The sequence below is a fragment of the Schistocerca serialis genome, chromosome 1, assembly GCF_023864345.2.
Source record: "Schistocerca serialis cubense isolate TAMUIC-IGC-003099 chromosome 1, iqSchSeri2.2, whole genome shotgun sequence".
Lineage (NCBI taxonomy): Eukaryota > Metazoa > Arthropoda > Insecta > Orthoptera > Acrididae > Schistocerca > Schistocerca serialis.
The window spans coordinates 493545386-493567452 of record NC_064638.1 but is presented as its reverse complement, the minus strand read 5'-3'; the positions used below and the strand labels follow the sequence as shown (position 1 = coordinate 493567452).

At 43.5% G+C, this 22067-nt stretch overlaps 1 protein-coding gene across 1 annotated transcript in view; it reads left to right on the top strand.

The window, feature by feature from the left end:
- The window catches only part of LOC126473975 (uncharacterized), a 593366-nt gene that overhangs the window by 491104 nt on the left and 80195 nt on the right, over positions 1–22067 (top strand). The window contains exon 5 of the mRNA XM_050101364.1: positions 5447–5581. Coding sequence (XP_049957321.1) covers positions 5447–5581 — 135 coding nt within the window. The remainder of the gene's footprint in view (positions 1–5446; positions 5582–22067) is intronic.

Genomic DNA, 22067 nt, shown 5'->3' with positions numbered 1-22067 from the left:
AAAAAAAGGTCCGTTTTCCCGCAAAGTGCACGAACGACACTGCCTTCACGCCGTCTTGAGCCAATCACAGCACTCTAGAGGCGTAAATCTTCCCTCCCACACAACAACACAAAATCATATCGAACAAGAGTTAAGAACCCTGCATTTCTGGATAAAAAAGAAACCGCCAACTACTGGCTTTTTTTAAGTATTGGCAGAATGGGAAGACGATTTCTCTTAAGTCGTGTTGCTTCCCACGTCAACAAGCGAACAGATACAACCTAAAAGATCGTTATGTAAATAGCTTGTGCCTTGAAGCTTGTGAGTCCTACCTAGGAGGTGTAATAAAGATTCCACCTCCAAACGTTTCTCAGACGCCGGAGTTCCTTATACAACCCATGTGGTCTTTGGAAGTGGGTCGCAGGCTTATTTGCAGTATCAGTGAACATGAAAACTTGTGAATTTTTATTACTCATGGATCTGCACACAATTCCCAGTTTACAACTCCACTGTGTAGATGCATCCTTTCAGTCCGTCGCCCCCAGACCAGGCTTCGGCTGGCGCCAATGCAGGTATTGCGGCATTGTGCTGCTGGAGACCTGTCTCGATGGGGGCCTGCTCTGTCTGCCCTGTAAAACTGTGGGCCTGTCCAACTGAGTGATGGGCTCGCCGCCAATTGCTTCCAACTCCCAATATGCCATTTCTATGAGCTAAGATCCATAAAAATACCTCATGCCTATAGCGCCCTGTGAGGCTCCATCAATGTCTGCTAAGGCCATTAACTTTCCGGAGTCTTACTCAAGGTGCATCAGGTTGTAATAAAATCTTTAATAATTTTCTGTATACGAAAAATAGGTGATTAGAGTACCTCATCTTCTCTCAATGTCATGATAAGCAATGACCACTCACCCACAGCTATACTAAGAATCTATAACCACCACATAATTCTGTAGATGAAGGTAAAAAGATGAATGTGTAACAATACCTCTCTCCGATTTCTGACCACCAAAGCTGTTATCTGTATGGGAAACGAAAATTTCATCAAAATTTACTCAACAACAACATTTACTGAATTGCAATCCGTAAAATGATTTGGCAGCAAAAGGTCAATGATGAGAATATGAAAGTAAGTACTCGATACATTGTTACAAACCAATCTCATTTATGCCGTAAAAATTGTATACACTAATACAGCTATGCAAATTCAGGTCGCCTAAAAATGACTATGCTGCCTACACAAGCTTATCGCCTACCTATACAACACTTGAATAAAGCTTCATGCAATAGCAACATCCCAGTTTAATAATATAAAAAAGGTCATTACAAGTTATCTACTTCGTGGCAGGCCCTGAGAAATAGGAAATAATGACACTGTGATGCACCAAGAAATTATCAATTTTTAACTGAGGTAATTATAGGGCGGGTGATCAAATAGTAGATTGTGTTCTGAAAATGTAGAAAATCACCAGTAGCAACTTATATCAAAGAACAGACCACTGTTTGACAATCTAAGTCAATCTAAAATTTTCCCACAAGATCAGAAAAAGTAAAATAATATATGTAGTTGAAGAAATAGAACTACTCACACATAGTTTAAAAAAATTCTTAAACATCCGTAAGACATTTCTAATCCAGTTAATTTAAGAGGCGATAAAAGGAAACAAACGAATATCGTTAATATCACGCGCTGCAGTAGCCTGTACCCAGCCACACGCTGTAAGACCGCCTTATTGCTTAAGTGTGAAATTTTCACTTTCTCCTCTGAATGAACAACTGTCTCGTTAAAACTGAATCACATTAGTGTTTTGCAATACCAGCTGATGCCAAAGTATATCTGCACCAAAATAATAACAACAGGAGATAGCACTGGGCGTTGGCTTGTGGCTGCTGACCCCTCCCCTTCCCCCTCACAACGCCCATCCCACCTCTCATCCCTACAGCCACTCCATCAGGAGAACACCGAACAAAGTTGCAGTTGCTGTATTTCTGGGTTAATTTACAGTAATTATGAAGGTCCATCGTTAAATAAAATATATTTCTGTGTAAATACACTCATGAAGACGAGCAGAACATGCCTGAACACTTAATCTTGTGTTGGGACACACACAAAATAAATATGAAATGTGACTGGTCGCAGTTTATTTATTCCACACAATCAGGGTCACTTAGCCGCTACCAGTATTCTATAAACAATCGATCTGTCATATATGAAACAGGTTCAAACCTCTGAGTGCGTTACTGATGATTTGACGTTAGGCAAGTAAGTGAGAAAAAATTCAGGAAAGGTTTCAAACTACTTTAGAAAATGCAGTTGAATCACCAGCTGTTTCATTTGGCCAGCATATCATCTACCAATTTCGGCTATAGACAATCATCACTGGATGTAAAACAAAACAGATCGGTTAGAAACATCTGACCTTACTTTTTAGCTAATACACCGTCAAGGTTTTCAGAGTGAAACCAAAAAGCTATCATAACCGGTTCTTGACATATCTGAAGTATATCAAAGACAGATTGGTACCAACTAGGTCTATACAGTAAGTCTCAAATTATTATTAAGTTTTCTTGGAAGCCGCTAAGTGCTCTCGTTATCAAACAATAGGGGAGTATATTCTGGGAAATTTGCAAAAGCTAGTTCTCCATGCGTCTCGATGTTCAGGAGGTCATATCTCGTGAACTCTACGTCGTTCAGTGATATATTTTTGCAGATACACCTATTGGTACATGTGGAGACTGCAGTTTTTTTGCGAATAGAGTGAGTAGTAATGAAGTAATAAATTGAAACGTAAAGCCTGATGTAGCAGTTTTGCAGCATGAACAGAGAAAACGTAGTACGCGACACACTTTTCTCCTTTCATGATTATGTGGTGGTGGGGGAAAAAGGTAGGGCGATGTCAGTGAGAAAAGGTTTTTTAAAGGTCTGAACTTATGTGTAAACTTTGTGAATAGTCACTAAGTGCTCTCATTCTCAAATACTAGATGGATATCTCCAGAATGAGAATTTCCACTCTGCAGCGGAGTGTGCGCTGATATGAAACTTCCTGGCAGATTAAAACTGTGTGCCCGACCGAGACTCGAACTCGGGGCCATTGCCTATCGCGGGCAAGTGCTCTACCATCTGAGCTACCGATGCACGAGTCACGCCCGTTCCTCACAGCTTTACTTCTGCCAGTATCTCGTCTCCTACCTTCCAAACTTTACAGAAGCTGGTAGAGCACTTCCCCGCGAAAGGCAAAGGTCCCGAGTTCGAGTCTCGGTCGGGCACACAGTTTTAATCTGCCAGGAAATTTCATATCAGCGCACACTCCGCTGCAGAGTGGAAATTCCCATTCTGGAAACATCCCCCAGGCTGTGGCTAAGCCATGTCTCCGCAATATCCTTTCTTTCAGGAGCGCTAGTTCTGCAAGTTCCGTAGGAGAGCTTCTGTAAAGTTTGGAAGGTAGGAGACGAGATACTGGCAGAAGTAAAGCTGTGAGGACCGGGTGTGAGTCGTGCGCTGGTAGCTCAGATGGTAGAGCACTTGCCCGCGAAAGGCAAAGGTCCCGAGTTCGAATGTCGGTCGCGCACAAGGTTTTAATCTTACTAGATGGATATATTGTGGGTTTTTGCGCGCGGCGTGTTACCCTGTCTCAAGACGTGTACACAGTTTCCGGGTGTAAGATGTTAAACCTTTGACATGAGATTACACTTCTTAATGAGTAGTTTACGACAGCAGTTCATTGTTTTAAAAATTCAGTTAGTAGTATCAAACTTGAAAAAAATGTTGCCCCTGAAAATCGTTAGATAGGTAACTTTCAACTGAGATCGGGTGCCGCGAGCCAGGTTAGCCTTTTGGTAATACGAGGTTAGCACAGAACAATCGTGTCATTTTGTGCTCCACAACTGGGATATAAATGTTAATAAAAACCACGACATCTGTAGTTCAGGTAAGTCGTGGCTTTACTTCTTGTCTCAGCAAAGAGATGCTAATAGAACGCGTTTCACAAAGGAGCGAATTTAATTTTACGGTCTGTAAACGATGTACTTCAATGTAGTCTAACAATCGTGACGTGGAGGCAACCAACACTGTACGCTGCAGTGCAGCATACTGAAGTTTCTACAATGTTTACTACTCAGAGTACCTCGTGGAGGCCATCCTCGTATTTATTCACTCACATTCTTTTATATTAGACCAGTGAGTAGGTTGTCTGCCCCCGGTAGCTTGATGGTCAGGCGTGACGGATTGTCAGTCCTCTGGGCCCGGCTTCGATTCCCGGCTGGGTCGGGGAATTTTCTCCGCCCAGGGACTGGGTGTTGTGATACCCTCATCATCATACTATCATCCTCATCAACTGCAGGTCGCCAAAGTGGCGTCAAATTGAAAGACCGGCACCCGGCGAACGGTCTGCCCGATGGGGGGCCCCAGCCATAGGAATAAATAAAAAGTGAGTAGGTTGACGGGCGACATTGTTCGAAAACAAGTACCGGTCACACTTGCGTAATTTTTGCAATACATCATTTTGTACAGAAGAACAAAATTATCAGCTCAAATATCTCATGGGGTTCTGGCCATTAATAGAAAAGCATGTAACGGAATAACAGCAGCAGTACCCGATCGTTCGTGTCCGAACAATCCGTCGTCAACCTCGTCTGTTTTTCTTGAAACATACATAAATCACAACATAAATGGAATAAATTATTAGGACACAAGCTAGTCGCTTGAATCAGTGATGGTGCCGACACAGTAAATAGAGTTAAACAATCTTCACCGATCACAAATATTACAACTTCCAAACATTCGTCTGCTCAGCTAGAACTCCTAAGAACAAGAAGTGATACAAGCGGAAGAAAAGTCAAGTATGCACTTTCATGTTTATCAGTGGCCTTACATTCACCACGTACATTTTCTGGCAGTATCGACGTTTTAAACAAAATCGCTGTTAAATGAGTTTGTATTACGTTTCATCGAAGATCTTCATTTTATTAGAAATAAAAATATAGTATCTTATTGCCTGATTAATTAACCTAACATAAATTAGAGAAAAGAAAGAAATAAAACGTAATGCTTCAATGTCTATTACACCACAAGTGGCTTCGTTCTAAATAAACACCTTCAGTGGACCAGACCGAAAGTTCACCAACAGTTTCCGTAACATTCCCACAAAGACGCAGACATGTGATATCGTCATCATTCGGACATTTCTAACCCAATGTAATCCCATTAGGCATTTTTGAACCATGACACGTTGCGGGAATTAGTTACGAAGACAGATTGTGAACTTTCGCTCAGGTCAGCTGAAGATGCTCATTTATAACGCTCCTGGCGTAATGAACGAGCCATAAATACAGCTGTGGTCGTTACCATTACGGCTTGCATAGAACAGACTAATGTTGAGAGCTGCATCAGACCAGTCTTTGGACTGAAAACCACAGAAACAACAGTGTTCCAGGTGCTACAGTGACGCGAGACAGCTGGCCACTGTTGCAGGTTGGGCGGTGACGGCGTCGGAGCGCTCCTGGAAGTACCGGCTGGCGCTGCACCGCAGCGAGCCCTCAGACACGGGCCTCTACACCTGCTCCACGCCGCGCGGACTCACCAGCAGCGTCGCCGTCGCCGTCACAGGTCAGTGCCGCCAACGTTCCCACGTCGCGAACTCACCTTTCAGTTTCCCGCACTGACGGACAAGTTAATTGCTGTGTTGCAGTCGGAGCTTTCTTTTTGCGTCGAAGAATGCAGTAGTTCCGTCGTCATGTAAATATCTACACGTATCCAGCATTCACGTCTACATCCAGAAAAAACTACTCTGTAGTACATCATAGAGGGTCAATTCCGTCGTAACGTGCATTAATGTTTTTTCTTCCTTTTCCGTTCGTGCACGCTGCGCGGTAAAAAGCACCATACAAACGCCTCTGTGCAAGCCGTAATTTGACTAATCTTGTCTTTCTGATATATTAAGGGCTGTTGTACATTCCTAGATATTTCACTCAACACAGGCTCTTGAAACTTATCAAATACAAATTTTCAGGCTAGTTCTCATCTATAGTTAAGAGTTTGCCAAGTCACGTGTTTTAACATTTCTGTGATGCTCATAAATTTAGACAACACGATCAATGGAGGACAGCGACCTGAAACTACGTCCTATCTACAGAATTTGTTGCCCCCTAGAGCTGCTGCTGGCGGCTTCTCCGTACTCAGCGATCGTGTACGATCGCGGAATCACGAGACAACCGAGGAGCCGCCGGCACCAGCCGTAGGGGGCAACAAATTCTGTAGATGGCTTTTAGGTAAGTCGAAATCGGTTAATATGATCCTGACTGCTCCTTCAAACTTAAATTTCTGTGATCCTCTCCCGAGACTCAAACCTGTGACCATTAGAGCTGCTCTTCTTCGTATATGTCCCATATCCTCTTTTGGGCTTATATGACGTGAGTGTCACACACTTTAACAGGGACAAACTAGACTTTTACGAGCAGTCTGTTTTGTATGCTATCTCCATTCTGCCAGTAGGCCTATCTTACCAATGAGTCGAAGTGTATGAGCAGCTTCGTCTACGACTGAGCCTTCTGTCATCATTCCATCGCATATACACACAAATTGTTGCAGACAGGTGTTTCTGATTTGACTGATTCCAACTTCAGAGTTATTGTAATCAGAGCTTATTACACTGCTCCCCATTAAAATTGCAGCACAAAGTCCACCTGCTTAGTTGCATCGTAACGTGCTCGCCTCCCATGCAAGCCGACCCGGGTTCGATTCCCGGCAGGGTCGGAGATTTTCTCCTCTCGGGGACTGGGTGTTGTGTTGTCATCATCATTTCATCCTCATCACCAGCGCGCATTTCGGCCGGTGTGGCGTCGACTGAAATAAAACTTGGCCTTGGCGGCCGAACTTCCCCGGATGGGGCCTCCCGGCCAATTACACCGTACGCACATTTCCGTTTTGCAGCACAAAGAGAAATAACAAATAACGAAAAGTGATCGTGCGCGTGAAATGTAGTAGGAAGAGTGTGATTAAATTTGTAGCTGATTTAGGGGTGTACAGGATGAAAAATTTAGTACATAGCACTGCCACATCTTGCAGCACCGACAGCTCAAACTTGGCTGGATATCGAGTTGAACTGAGCTCGCCATGATGCTTATACTCTGTTGTGCGATTCATACACCGTAGTGGTTGGCGAGTGATGGAGTCCCATTATCTTGGCAATCTGTTAATAGATACTTTACGCTGACGGGAGACACGGAGAAAGTGCTGCTCAGAATGCCAGTCTATGTATCGAGGCAGGTCAGAACAGCATGTTTTTTTTATCATTTATAAAATGCAATATATATTTTGTACACTAAGTATACAGAATACACAGTGGAATGACACTAAACGAAGTGTGATGCTGATTATGTGCAAAACAAACGAAAAACAAAGGTAAGTCTTCTCTCGTACACAGTCATTTATGCTCCTTCTCTGCTGGTAATCCTAACATTTGATACGTCATTTATGTATTGTACCAAAACGCAGTTTTGGCAGAGCGCAACTCTTTTCACGAGTGATTTCGTGCTCTAATTTCATTCGATTTCTTACAAGTTCCTTCCGCAATTTTCGACGGCCCTCGTCCGTCAATACATACGGTCGGTTTGGTATAGGCTTAGCTCTGTTTGTTTCTTCGCGTTCCCACTTCACAATAAAATTATCAACTGTCGATTTGAAAAGGTTTATAAGGGTTGAAATGTCCCTGATGGATTTGTTACTCGGGTCACATCCAATGACTATAATCCACGTTGGAAGTCACTGAGCTTTCCTAACCGACACGTTCCCTCATTCCTTGTTTCTCTGCTGACAGCTCAGTACTCCGCAACTCCTTTTGTATTGGCGGGTTCGCCTCCCGCAACATATCGCGGTCAGTTCACGTAGAGGTGTCCGGATACCTGTGTCAGATAAGGTAAATTCTTTCAAGCGAATATTAAGCGTTTTGCCAAATTACACTTCCTTTGCGGTTATGCTACTGTTGTCCTTGGGTTCTTCAATGTAGAAATGTCGATTGAGCATAACTTCATAGCTCTACAGTGAAATATTTACAGGCTATAGAACAGACACACCTCTGTATTTTTAAATCGTATTTATTCGGCTTTAGTTGTTCGGTCCACAGGATACACAGTCCACATCGTGTGTGACATATGTCCTCGTTCGCTGTCTGTGGATTTATAGAGGACGAATCTAATAGACAAGTCACATGTTCTAACCCATTCTTCGGATTAGCAGCAGTTTGAATGCACAATGTGGACAGTATGTCAAAATATTTCTCAAGCATCACTAATTGTTGTTCTTGGCTCGTGGTCGCATCCCTTTCTTCGATTGCTATTCTTGTTTACCAATGTAATCTTAAGTATGTAGCAGTTTGAGTAACCATTTTTAACAAACAAATGTTAACTTTGAACAGTCAGCCCTTTCATTTAGAGATGTTTCCTTGTAGACAGGGAGGACCTGAATGTCACAGAAAGAAATTTTAGTGTTAAGTGTCATTTTCTGAGTATTTTGGTATAATGGACCCATGTCTCCCTTGGATCGTTGTAGAGTGATTGCATTTTGTTTGATTTCTTGGCCACGCTTACATTTACAACTCTATTGCACTGAAAACATCTATACGAATCCGCAAATGTCAACTGTATGCGCTCTTTCTGTTCATTCACGGTTATTACTTTTTAACATTGGTAGTGTATGCTTCACTCCTCGCCCTCAAACAAGCATTCAGTACTACTCCGTTTTGTCTCTGGCTCGTTTTTTCGTCGTAACATCTCGACATTGTGTGGCAGAGATAGAGGGCTGTGGAGGGCAGTTTAATTTCCCTGTAGCTCAGCTTATGAGATCTTCACTGAAGCAGCTTGTCACTGTGGTTATTGACTCGTGTAGTAATTCAGATGAACACTATACAATAAAAAAGGTTCCCCTTGTTCTGCATTATCTGTATGTGCAGTTTTGCAGCAGACGGATGCGGTACGCACTCCCCCAGCCACAGCAATTCATTTCCATGTGAGTGAGGGGAGCGGCCTCTCAGAGTCGATCTGACGACTACATCAGCTGCTGTTAATTTCAATTTATAATTCGGCTCTCTCGCTTTGCATATATATGGCAGCACGATAATGAATTCGACCCCTGATGATGTGACGTGCGTGGGCCGTTCGCCCCCGCGTGCGTATGACGGTTACGTATCATCTCGTTCATTCCCCACGCAGCTGCCCATATCTCCTGGGGACAACGTCGCTTCCCGAAGCCACGAGAACGCATTTTACTTGCCGATCAGAGCGGGGCATATTGGCACAGAAGGTGAATTCCGCAAAAGAAATCAGCTGTTCTTCCTACACGCGGGCGAGAGAATTGATTCTAGGAACTGTGCGGCTTGAGATTTGTAACACCAGTTGCCAGTACCGCAACAGTTTATGTATTAGTCGTTAATCATGTATAAATACAGTACATCTGACTTGAAATTTCATTAAATACGTTGGCTGATAGTCGTCTGATGTGGATTGGGAACACAAAAACCAAACGCACACACTACACATAATCCGAAGGTGACTTTGATAAATTCTGAAACAAGCTCTTTGCGTAAAACAGATAATCATGCGAAGAAATACTCGAAGGCGAGTGTTCATCAGAGACAGGAGTATCGTCAGCCCCAGGGAAGTGTGGTAGGACAGCTCTCTTTCTCTATATACATAAATGGTCTTCGGACAGGAGGAGCAGTAATCTGCTGCAGTTCGCTGATGATGCTGTGGCTTCCGGAAGGTGTCATCCTTGAGTTAATGTAAAACGATACAAGATTACTTAGACGAAATTTGTACTTGGATTGATGAATGACAGCTTGCTCTGAATGTAGAAGAATAGTTTAATGGAGATGACCAGGAAAAACAATCCCGCGTTTCTCGAACACAGTATTAGTCGCGTGCTGCTTGACACAGTCAGCTCGATTAAATACCTAGGCGTAACGCTACAAAGCGATACGAAATAAAACGAACAATTGAGTATGATAGTGGGCGAGGTCAATCCAGTGGCTGGTATTCTGTTACCATCCTTAAGTCCTACGGTTTATTCGGAGCATTTTAAGAAAGAGGAGCTCATTTGCAAAAGATACCATGTATAGGACGCTAGTGCGCCCTATCCTTGAATACCATTCCTGTTTCGGAACTCCATCAGGTACGTTTAAATGAAGACATCGAATCACTTCAGAGGCGTGCAGTTAGATTTGTTACCGGTGGATTCGGTCAACATGCGAATGCTACAGACAAGATTTGTGAAAAATGTGAATCGCTCGAAGGAAGATGAAATTATTTTCGCAAAACACTATTGAAATAATATGGGGAACCGGTATTTGCAGCGGACTGCATAACGATGCTACTGCCACCAACGCACATTCCGCGTTAAGTATCTCCAAGATAAGACAAGCGAATTTAGGGCTCGTACGAAGGCATATGGGCAGTGACTTTTCCCTCGCTCCATTCGCGTGCAGAACAAGAAGGATAATGACTAGTAGCGGTACGTGGTACCATCCACCATGCTCCATACGGTGACTTGGGGTGTATGTATGTTGATGTAGCTCAATAACAGCGTGGAATTTCGATTTAGACTTTTATCAATCAGCGGCTGCGGCGGAGCCTCACATTGCGAGAAAGCGTTATTTATTTGCTGCACGCAGCCATATTTCTTCTCGTTTAATGATGTCTACAACATGTAGTATCAGTTTCGACGTCTTGCAGAGGTATCTGATCTACCGATCCGCGTCGATTTTTACTTTGATCTCGTCTGTTACGGCCATAAATTATTGGTATACTTGTTCCGGTATGTCAAGAGTTAATTTGATTTCTAGATTTAAAGACTTGTAGTGATACTGCTCTTTCTTGCCTCTGAGTCAGTTGTTGTATATAACGTTTTTTGGGAAATCACTTTCAGTGGGTCTAATTTCAATTGAGTTTTACTTTTTTAAATGGTGTCTCGGTGTATCACATACATTACCAACGACGGTAGTGGTCTAATTGAACTGATATGCTTAAAGTGCATTTACTTTTTTTAAAAATCATACTGAAGGTGCGACGTGTGAGGCTTAAAGTCTCGTACCGCCTTCCTCTGCGCCAGGGCGGAAGCGACTAAGCAAATTCAGTAGCAAAGACTCTGGACTGTAGTAGATTCGCCATTGTAAATATCTGAATCCGACAGCAAGGAGAGTATAGTACCTGGTAACAATGCGAGTTTCGAGAATCAGTGAAGCCTTTGTTGTGGAGACTGTGAACGGTGCCTGCAGACGACAGTTTTGGTGTTTTCATCCTCATTGTGTGTAATTAAATGACTGACCTTTCTCTACCATCCGTTTTGTAGTATTAAAGGTACATAGCCATGCAGAGTGGCGAAAAACATCTAATGTATTTTTTGCGGCATTGTAGAACAGGCAGCTGTTTCAGATCGATACAACATCGGTGCGTGAAATTCTAGAAACTGTGAATCACGATGTTTCTGCATCCTTACTACGGTGTCCCATCGTCTCACGCCATTATAACAGGCATGCATAAATTTTGACAAAAGGCATCGGTCTTGCTAAACAAACCTTTATTTACGTTCGAAAGGTAAATGGACAATACTGACACTGGCCTTGATGCCACTGAGAAAGATCGTAGCTGTTCTGTTCGTTAACATTCATCAACGATACAGTTCACCGAATAAATGTTTTAGACAGACAGCACAAATTACTCTTCACCTGGTATGTACCAAAGACTGTGCAAAATTTATATTCTCAAGTTCGTTTGCTGTTTCTAAGCAAGTATTGACTAAGGTTAACGTGCAAACAGTTTTCTCAACATCGTCTTGAGTGCCAGCTGATGCCCACTTCTATCATAGTCCCATACTCAGGGAAAAGGTGTAGGGAATCCTGCACCGCCTCTCATGGCAAGGTCCTAGTGTAGGTCCTGTGCCATTGCATTCCTCTGACCTGTCATGAAGTGTCCAAAGTGTATCTTTGTTGTGTAGGTGACTGTCATGAGTGCTTGTATAGTGTAGTGCTAAGGATGTGTTGTTGTGGTTTCGGCACATTGTGTGTTGTGTAGTTAAACGCCGGCTGAAGTGGCCGTGCGGTTAAAGGCGCTGCAGTCTGGAACCGCAAGACCGCTGCGGTCGCAGGTTCGAATCCTGCCTCGGGCATGGATGTTTGTGATGTCCTTAGGTTAGTTAGGTTTAACTAGTTCTAAGTTCTAGGGGACTAATGACCTCAGCAGTTGAGTCCCATAGTGCTCAGAGCCATTTGAACCATTTTTTTGTAGTTAAACCCGGAGAGGCTTCGTCCCGCCGAAACCCTCAGTGGTTCACAACACCTCAACAGACTACAACAGGTCACCCACTCCACCGCCGCCCCACAGCGAAACCAGGGTTATTGTGCGCTTCGTCCCCCGGTGGATCTCTCCCAGGAACGTCTCATACCAGACGAATGTAACCCCAAATGTTTGCGCGGTAGACCAGTTATGGTGTACGCGTACGTATAGACAGTGTTTGCGCAGCAATCGCCGACATAGTGTAACTGAGGCGGAAGAAGGGGAACCAGCCAGCATTCGCCGAGGTAAATGGAAAACCGCTTTAGAAACCATCCACAGGCTGGCCGGCACACCAGACGTCGACACTAATCCGCCGGGCGGGTTCATGGCGGGGACTTCAGTACATAGTCTACTCCTCTCGAAAACCACAAAAGGGCCCGTGAGGCTTGACATCCACACCTGACATATGGACCACCATTTACAGTGTCATATGCCCTCAACATATAAGACACTGTGGAGGCTTTTGCAATTTAGCACATAATATTGGCGCAAATACTTGTGATAAGGTATTTTACGCTACCACCTTACCTCCCCTTGCTGGTCAAAAACCGGCAGGGAAAATTCCATCCAACACCAGGTTCGTATCTGCTTACCCCCAAGTCGAGAGCCACTGGACAGGCGTGTGTTAGTGACCTCGGCTGCGGGTCGGGTGCTTATTTATATGAGGGTCAGTCAAATGAAAATGAGACAGATGGAAAAAGTACGTAAACTGTAAATTATTTCCAGGGTAATCACTATTAATGCATTTATCCCTCTCTGAGAAATGCAGTCAGTTCCCTCATGGAACGCATGTGTACAATCTTGGTTCTGCACGTATCCGCACTCTGTTTTCCATGAAGGAACTGACTGTCTTTTCTCATTTACCTTCCTGTTTCACCATGCGGTAGATGCATTAACAGTTGTGGTCATTACTTTTGAAATAATAAACATTTTCGTACTTTTCTTCCGTGTGTCTAGTTTTCATTTGACTGCCGCTTATATAATCTGAAAATTTGATTTACATAGCACTGGGTAGCAAATTGGCGAGAAGGAATTTTATCGTAATTGTATTCCGGACAGATGCTGTTTAACAGATTTCCATAGTCCATTTATTGTGCCTAATGATGTACGTAAATCTCTAATTGTCCATCTGCAATGTTACACTTGCTTCCCACTCCACAGTGGAATAACATGCAGTTGTTGGTGACACCAGAAAAATACTCAAAAAATTATTATCACCGTATGATATCCCACTGTAAAAACCTTTCACATTATAGCGTGACCGTTTTGTTTAATTCTGGAAAAACTTACAGCAAAACTCTGCGATGTATAATACGAGATCAGAAGAATTCTGACTCAATTTTTCTGGTAAACAAAGAAGTTGCAGCCCACAAAATGGAAAGTAAACATCATCATCACTGTCCCCTTGTGAGCTAATAGTGTGTGCACAGAGTTTGCTTAGTGGTTGGTATCGAGATATGAAGGAACAGTGTACTAATAGCACAGCACATAATGAAATAATGTGTACAATGCGTGCCGTTTTTGCGATGATTTGTGGTTAGAAAAGCATGAATAAACAAAACAACGAGGTTGTGCTGTTGTTTACTGACTGGTCTTCTGTTCGGGAAAAATGGAGCCTCTAATCCCCATCCGGATGTTCCGATTAAGATTTTCCGAGTTTTCTCTGAATCATTACGGAGAAATGCGTTGGTGGTTCCTGATTTAAGACAAATTTTTGTATCGCTCTCCTGTTCAGTTTTAGGAAACCAAATGAGCAAAACGTTGCATTTGCGAGGGCAACAGCCTGATCGGCTAACTTCTATGCTAATCAACTAGGAAACGGCACAAGGTATCGAATTTTAGTCTTAACATATATTTCTCAGTGTAATATACCCTGCAACAGCCATACAAGCTTCTCAGACTGTTTATGAGCACCCTGTACCTGAATTACGTTATTCGTAACAGAACTGAAATATTACGACATGTAAAGATAATGCAGCGGATAATAAGATTATTACTCCCACAGAAGATTTCCAGTGGACGGCAGCTCCCAAATAACTTCCGTACCTTGGCAGAGCAATATGCGCCTCTGGATTTTTTTTGTACCATACAGTTACTCGTAACTTATTTTGTTGCTCTTTGGTAAGTAATAGTCAAACTGTGACGTCAGTTCCAAGATAAACAAGAGAGATAAATAAAGCAACTGAATCCGTGAATTAGTCAGAAAGCACCCCACTTCTTCAGAAGCAGACGATTAAAATACACTAATGAATAGATCTGTAACATCCTCGTAGAAATAATGGCGCTCTTCTTGGCGACTTAACAGGGATATTGTGCATCTCTTATGGTAATCGGCTTTTCAAAACATCAGTCGCATATTTCCCGTTGATTTTCCTCCCCATCTGATGCTGTTTTCCTGTGGATGATATTGACAGTCGCCGTCGATCTCGCTTCGAAATTTGGCATGTACCTATTGATTTTATTTCATCAGGGAAGCAAAAACAACATTGGTCAAGCCCGCTGCTGCCCGCACAGAAACAGAGTTTATTGTACAAATGTACGGTATCGCTCCCTATGTCTCTAGTAAAGTCAACCAATGTCTTTGAACAATGCAAGGAGGTCCTTTACTAGTGCCTTGCTGGACACAATCCTTCAGGTCTGGTTGAACCGAATATTCTGCGTCTTTTAATCTCCAATACCTCGCATTCGAAGATCAAATGTGATGCGGTTTCCTCGCCAACCCCACATATCCTAATTTTGGGGTCCTCTTCTGTTATCCCCATGGTCTGTCAATAATCCAACCATGAGTTTCATTTCTCTCCTGTTCAAGGTCAGGATTGAGGGACTTCTCTTAGAACATGGCTTCGACATCATGTTTTTGCTTTTGGACGTTAGCCCAATATTCTGCATGTTGTCTCCTTGTCCAGTCTCGTAGTTTTATTTTGATCATCGCCTTAGTGATTGTCAGGACAGTTTCCGGTCCAGTAAATGGTGCCATTGCCCCTATTCTGGCCAACCTATCGGCTTGCTCATTACCACTAATTCCTGAGTGACCAGGGACCCAAAGTAGGTTTGCCTTATTGCTTTCCCCTAGCTCCACAAGGACTTTGTGGCATTCTGTCACGATCTTTGATCTTGTCGCAGAAACTACCAGTACTTTCAAGACTGCTTGGCTATCTGAATAAATGAAAATGCTATGACCTCTGTATGACCTCTGCAAATTCTCCTCCACGAACACGCTGATAACAGATATTCCTGCTTGAAACTTGGCTGCTCTCTGTATACCCCTGTCCCAACACCTCGGTCTGTTTTCGAACCGTCAGTGAACCAGACTATGCCCCCAGGACGTCGAAATTTGTTCTCCCAGGGCTCTCTACTTCCAGTTACTATACTGAAAGGCTTGTTGAAGCAGCTGGAAGTTGGCCAGCATTTCCAACGATATTTGTCTACCTCTCTCAGTATTTTAATGCGAGATCGAGGATACCCCAGTTTTTGACAGTCTTTACCCTGTGCGCTCCAGCTGCTGCCTCCATCTTTACCCACAGGTGTAATGGGGGCATGTATAGCATGTTTCTCATCCCAGCAGTGGGTGTGACTGTACAATCTCAGCACCGTAACAAGCTCCTTAGCGGCTACCTGCTGCTCTACTCTTTTCCACCACACTGTAGCCCCATAGGTGATTACAGGTCTTAATATCATAGTATATATCTAGCAAATACTCTTGGGGCTTAAGTCTCAGATTTTACCACAAGCTCTCCTTGGAACATGTGCTCCTTATGTAAGGGGTCCATAATAGTTCCTCATCCAGGGTTACCCCGAGGTATTTCACTATCCCCTTCACTAGTAGAGTTTCATCAAGAAGCTTGAGATTCCAATATGTGTGTTGGATCTGCTTCCTTGTAAATGGTACTATAACAGTCTTCCTAGGACTGACCCTTAGGTCCTGTTTCCTGCACCAATCTACCACAATTTTCAATGCTCCTTGTGCCATAGCTGTGACTGTACCTGAAAATTTGCCAAGTATTACAATGACAAGATCGTCTGAGTATCCCTGGCAAAAGTACTGTCTAGAGTTTAATTCTACAATGAGTTCATTCACCACAAGGTTCCATGGGATAGGGGACAGGACGACTCCTTGTGGACAGCCTCTGGTGGTGTTGATTACCATTTTTTCTTGAATTACGGTGACTTCTACCTTTCTGACACTAAGCATGGCTCTAATCCACCTGCAAATGGTGGTCTCCAAGCCATGTACCTTTGCTTCCTTAACCGTGGATTCGAAGGTTGTGTTGCTAAAAACCGCTTCGATGTCCAAGAAGATTCAGAGGGCTATTCCCTGAATGTGTAGTGCTTTCTCCACCTTCCCAACACGTTGGTGGAGTGCAGTTTCACACGATTTTCCTGGTTGGTACGCCTGTTGGTTTATGTGTATAGGTACCCTAGTTAACCTCCTCTCCCTAACCTGCACTTTGACTAATTTTTCTAATGTTTTAAGAAGAAAGGAGGACAGATTGATTGGTCTCATATCGCTGGTCTTGGATAGTAAATTCTCCCTGGCTCTGGACTGAAGACAACCTTCACTGCCCTTCACTGACATTAGAAATGATTCCTGCTGCTAGGCTAACCCTAAATAACCTGCATGGGAATCTTATTAAGTTCACACCTGCTTGATTCAGGACCGCTGGAAAAATTCCATCTGGGCCAGGTGACTTGAATGGTTGTAATGTTCCCCCTACCCATTGGATTTTACTATGGTCAACAAAAAATGTTCAAGTGTGTGTGAAATCTTATGCGACTTAACTACTAGGTCATCAGTCCCTAAGATTACACACTACTTAACCTAAATTATCCTAAGGACAAACGCACACACCCATGCCTGAGGGAGGACTTGAACCTCTGGCGGGACCAGCCGCACAGTCCATGACTGCAGCGCCTTAGACTGCTCGGCTAATCCTGCATGGCTATGGTCAAATACATTCTCTGGAAGATTCCCAGTTCTCCCTTCGAATACCTGAAAACTTATATCTCACAGGGATCTCATTGTGGTCTATGTCGTCTGTCAGAGCACATCGACGAGAATCAGTCTTGAAGAGTAGTTCCACTGTTTCATGTGCTGTCCTGGTATACTCCCCACCCTCTTTCCTTAAAGTTCCTCCTAGATTAATTGGTATCCAAGTGAAGATTTTGTGAAGTGTTGCCTGAACAGTTGTACCCTCTACAGCCTCACAGAATACCTTCCAGGACGCCTGCTTTGCTTGCTTGATCGCAAAGTTGTATTTGACAAGGGCTTCCTGATATTCTGCCCATCGTCCTTTCCTTGTTGCAAGGTTAAACAGTCTTCGTACCTTTTTCCTCTGTGATTACAGATTGTTATTCCACCGAGATACATTCTTATTCGTGCACCTCTTGGTGACTGAGCAGTTGTCATGGTATGAGTTCATGATGGCAAGGGTCACTGCCTCTGCTACCTCCTCAAACTCTACTGGATTCCTTATCAAAGCACTGACTTCCGATAGGCTTCAGTCGAGGTTCCTCCTACATGCCACCCAGTCCGTTTTCCTGGGACTCCTGTAGAACATGGTCTGTCTAATGTCCATTTCAACCTCAATCTTAATATACATGTGGTCTGATGAGGATGGCTTTCCACATGCCATTGTTTGACTTAACTTTCCATCAAAGAGGAACATCTTCCCTTCTTATGTTGCTAATTGTACCTTGCTCCAATTGAGGATCTCTAAGTTATTAGCTATAAGAAATTCTAGAAGGTAATTTCCTTTACTGTTGGTGTCGGTGCTGCCCCATACACCAAGTTCTGGGCATTAGCATCGCATCCAATGAATAGTTGATTGCCCTGTTGTGCACAGACTTCCGTCAGTCTCTTTACCTCCTGAGAAGGAGCAGCACTGTCCTCATAAGGAAGGTATGTCGAGACCATTACAGACTCTCTCGTGCTACCTTCCTCACGCCTCACCCTGAAGTCCCTAGAACAAAAGTCTGCCACCAGCATGAAGGGGGTTCTATTTTTTACATCAATGCACATTCAGGAGTTTCTTATATTTCTAGCATAAGGAAGCATACCTCCAGTGCCATCGAGGCCCGATACACCCCCATTATATATATAGTTCCTGAATCAGGGGCATTTTCACTTCTTGTCTTCCCAGAAGATGACTTAGAGCAGCAGTGGCCCCTTTACTGTGTTGGAGATTTATCTGCAGCACATTCAGTCTCCATCTTGCAGCCATTGTCGCTTCTGATGTCTTTGATTACCCTGACGACAACCTGTGAGAATCCCAACAATAATCTCAGGTCCTGTTCCCACATTGCCTTCACAGACTTCTCTCCGACTTACACCATGAGGGTTGGCTGTTTGGTGCAATCTTCCGGTTGATTACCTTCGAACCCTCTGTCGTGACTTTCGAGTTTAGAGACCCTATGTTCTCAATCAGAGTCTCTGGACAGGTATACTTAAGGCACCCAGATTAATATCTTTCGTGTCTTGAAGAGCTCAGCCACTGTCTTTACCAGCAGCTTTGCATCCTCCCACAGTGATATTATGGGCACCTTTTCCTTTACCCAGTCCACTGTACCCACGCCCTCACAGACAAAGATAAAAGAACCTTGATCCGGATAGACTCTCCTGAATTTGGGTCCTGGACCAGTGTCCCCTGCCATCTGCATGAGCTCCTCCTGCTGCGAGGTGATCTTGACCAGTGGATAGCCTTGCTGGATAACTGCCATCCCAAAAACAGAGACTGCAGTACTATAGGTCTGTTTCTCTATTTCTTGCCTCAGCTTTTTCTGGATACGCTTATACTGAGATGTGGGAGTCTTAGATTCCTCCCTTGTTCTCTTACTGCCTGCCGTTGATGTAGAAGGAGTTTTAAACCCTCTTCGCTCTGAGAGAGCCTTTTCTTGGAGGTCTTGGGCTCAAGCCCTTTTAGTTCACCTTTCTTTAGGAAGCCACTCTTTTCCTTCTTTCAGCGTTTGTTCTCTAAGAAGTTTCTTCCTCTGAGCCCCAGACATGTCTTTCATCTTAATCTAGTCCAACTTCTTAGTAACCATTCCCAGGTCTCTCTCCCCCTTCAGCTGAGGGGATGTTTTCCATCGGTTCCAGCCCCAGTGTTTGGGTGGTTGAGGTCTCAACTTGCCACTCAGTCTTGCTATTTTATTTATTGTCCATTTTGGTCCCATGAGAGTTGGGATTATATTCGATCCACTCCATGGAAACCCCATGCAGTGCAATGCTAATTAGTCAGGGAGGTTGCCCAGTATCCCTGAGTCTCCATTCACGACATATTTTCCAGTGTGCCACTCACCCCTCAGCCCGGATTGCATCACACCTTGGGTTGGGTATTGAGGAGTTGGGAAAGGACAAGGAATGGATGTGGAATTTCAGGTATTTGTGGGAAACACTTAGTCTGGCCCATCAGCCAACACCTTGCTGACTGTAGGTTCCCAAAGGCAGTGTAGCCCTCAGCTTCACGCGAACCCACAAGCCTCTTCACTCCTAGGAACAGTGCTACTTCAAGATGGTGTACCCCAGAGAGGTGGCATGTACCTATACTAAAACAGTACTAATCGTGTCGACCTCTGCATGTAACAGAGATATTCCATGATTCCGAAATTCTTCTTACACTGAAAATTCGTTAGTACGTTTTAAATATTTCCAGTAATGACCGTAGATGTTTGCCATAAAAACAAAATAAAAATATCACAACAATGCAGCAATCTTTAAGAAACTCTTGACAGTGAAATTTACTTTTTAAGTCTGTTTCTTGTATTTAATTGACATTTGACTTCAAAATTTAATACCACTACTCAATAAGTTATATTCTGTAATTAATAACAGTACGAGCAGTCAAGTAGTTGAGCAACTTACATTGAAACCAACAATCTTATGTATCGAAAGAGAGAACGGAATTCAATATCTGAAGAAATGTAAATCTCATGGTCTTAAAAGTACGCCAGGGGAGATGATCAAAGAAATGCAGCAAAAAGGTGTTAATGTGCTGTAATCACTGCATACAAGAATATGGTAAACCCAATGAGTGGCTAAAAAACTGGTCGAAGTCTCTCGTCATCCTCACACAAGAAAGGGACAATCAGGAACTGCTCTGACTGCCAAACTTTTGCTCTCAAATCCTAAGAAAGCAAAATTTCCTCTACATCTTGGAGGAACAGGAACTAGTGAACCGATGGTCAACATATTATAAAACAAGTAATGAGAAATCGTGAGAATCGTTTGTTCTTGTTTTCATCTGTTTCCTTCATTGTAGGAACGCCTTTGACTATGTTGTCTGGGAAAAGCTATGGCAGGTGCTTGCGGAGTTTTGTGTCCCATTACACTTCACAATACTGATCAGAAGTCTGTGGGATAATAATCTCGCAGCTACGAAGATAAATGCTGGGATGTTTGATTTATTCAGTGTGTTGAAAGGTGTCAGCCGAATTGTGTTCTATCTCCCCAGCTGTGCAACATCTATGCAGTATTGTGATTAGGAGTGCTGTTGATGGTTGAACTAAAGGCATCTGCTGAACTATTAACAACCTCAAATTTGCTAATGACACCATTGGATTTGGACAGCATGGAAGATGAAATTGTTGAGCTACTAACAAAAGTAAAGTAGAGAGACAAGCAGCGTACTGACATATTTGAGCTTTGGTGCTGGCGAAGGATACTTTATATAAAATGGACCGAAGAAAACAAAAGTGTCCATTCATTATTGACCCACTCAATATCTCCAGGCGCCTTTCTTCTCGTGTTAGCCAAAAAACTCTCAAGTGTTTTGGCTATTATGTGAGAAGAGTGGAGAAAGTCTAGAGGATATCATCATGGAAAGAAGGACCCAGGGCAATAGGTGGAGGCGAACAGCAGCAGGCAAGTGTACGGTACAAATAAAGATCTCTGGTCTACCTCTTCAGCAGAGTCTAAGAGAAGCCGGTAACCATCCGGGATGGAGACGCTTGGTTCATGGGGTCACTCGCTCAGCAATGAGTACAACGACTTGTGATGAGTCATAAACTAGGGAGTTCTGAAAATAAAGAAAAATTGATGATTTCTTAGAAAAACAATAGATCGAGTGTCATGCAATACATTTTTTTTCTTATAGCAGGGCCATTCAGAAAGTAAGGTCCGATCGGTCACAAAATGGAAACGACAGTGAAAGTCCGATGAAATTTTGCGGAGATGTGTTGAGCAGTGTCTCTAGTATGCTCGCCGATCGAATCACATCCTCTTTTCTGTTCTGAGCGCACAGTGAGCATGTAAAGACACCTAGAAAATAGCATCTCCCGCAAAATGCGTCTGGTGAGAGATTTCGCCTGATATGCAGCCAACGTAACGCAACTGTCATGTGTTTCCGCCTTCATGACTATTCTCGCTCGCATTCTGCAGGGGCAATGAAGATGCTCCTGCAGCGTTTTTGATGAGAAAAATGGTTCAAATGGCTCTGAGCCCTATGGGACTTAACGTCTGAGGTCATCAGTCCCCTAGAACTACTTAAACCTAACTAACCTAAGGATATCACACACATCCATGCCCGAGGCAGGATTCGAACCTGCGACCGTAGCGGTCGCGCTGTTCCGGACTGTAGCGCCTAGAACCGCTCGGCCACCCCGGCCGGCTTTCGATGAGAAGTGTTTGTTTACCCATAATACAGTCCGTAATTGGCTCCCTTTAAGTTTCGTGTCTACTCACATGAACAGCTGGCTATGAATCCAACAGTTTGGCACAGTCAACGAGCTGTAGACCAGCGTAGAGATTTGGCGGAGAGTAAGGGCCGCTGCCTTCC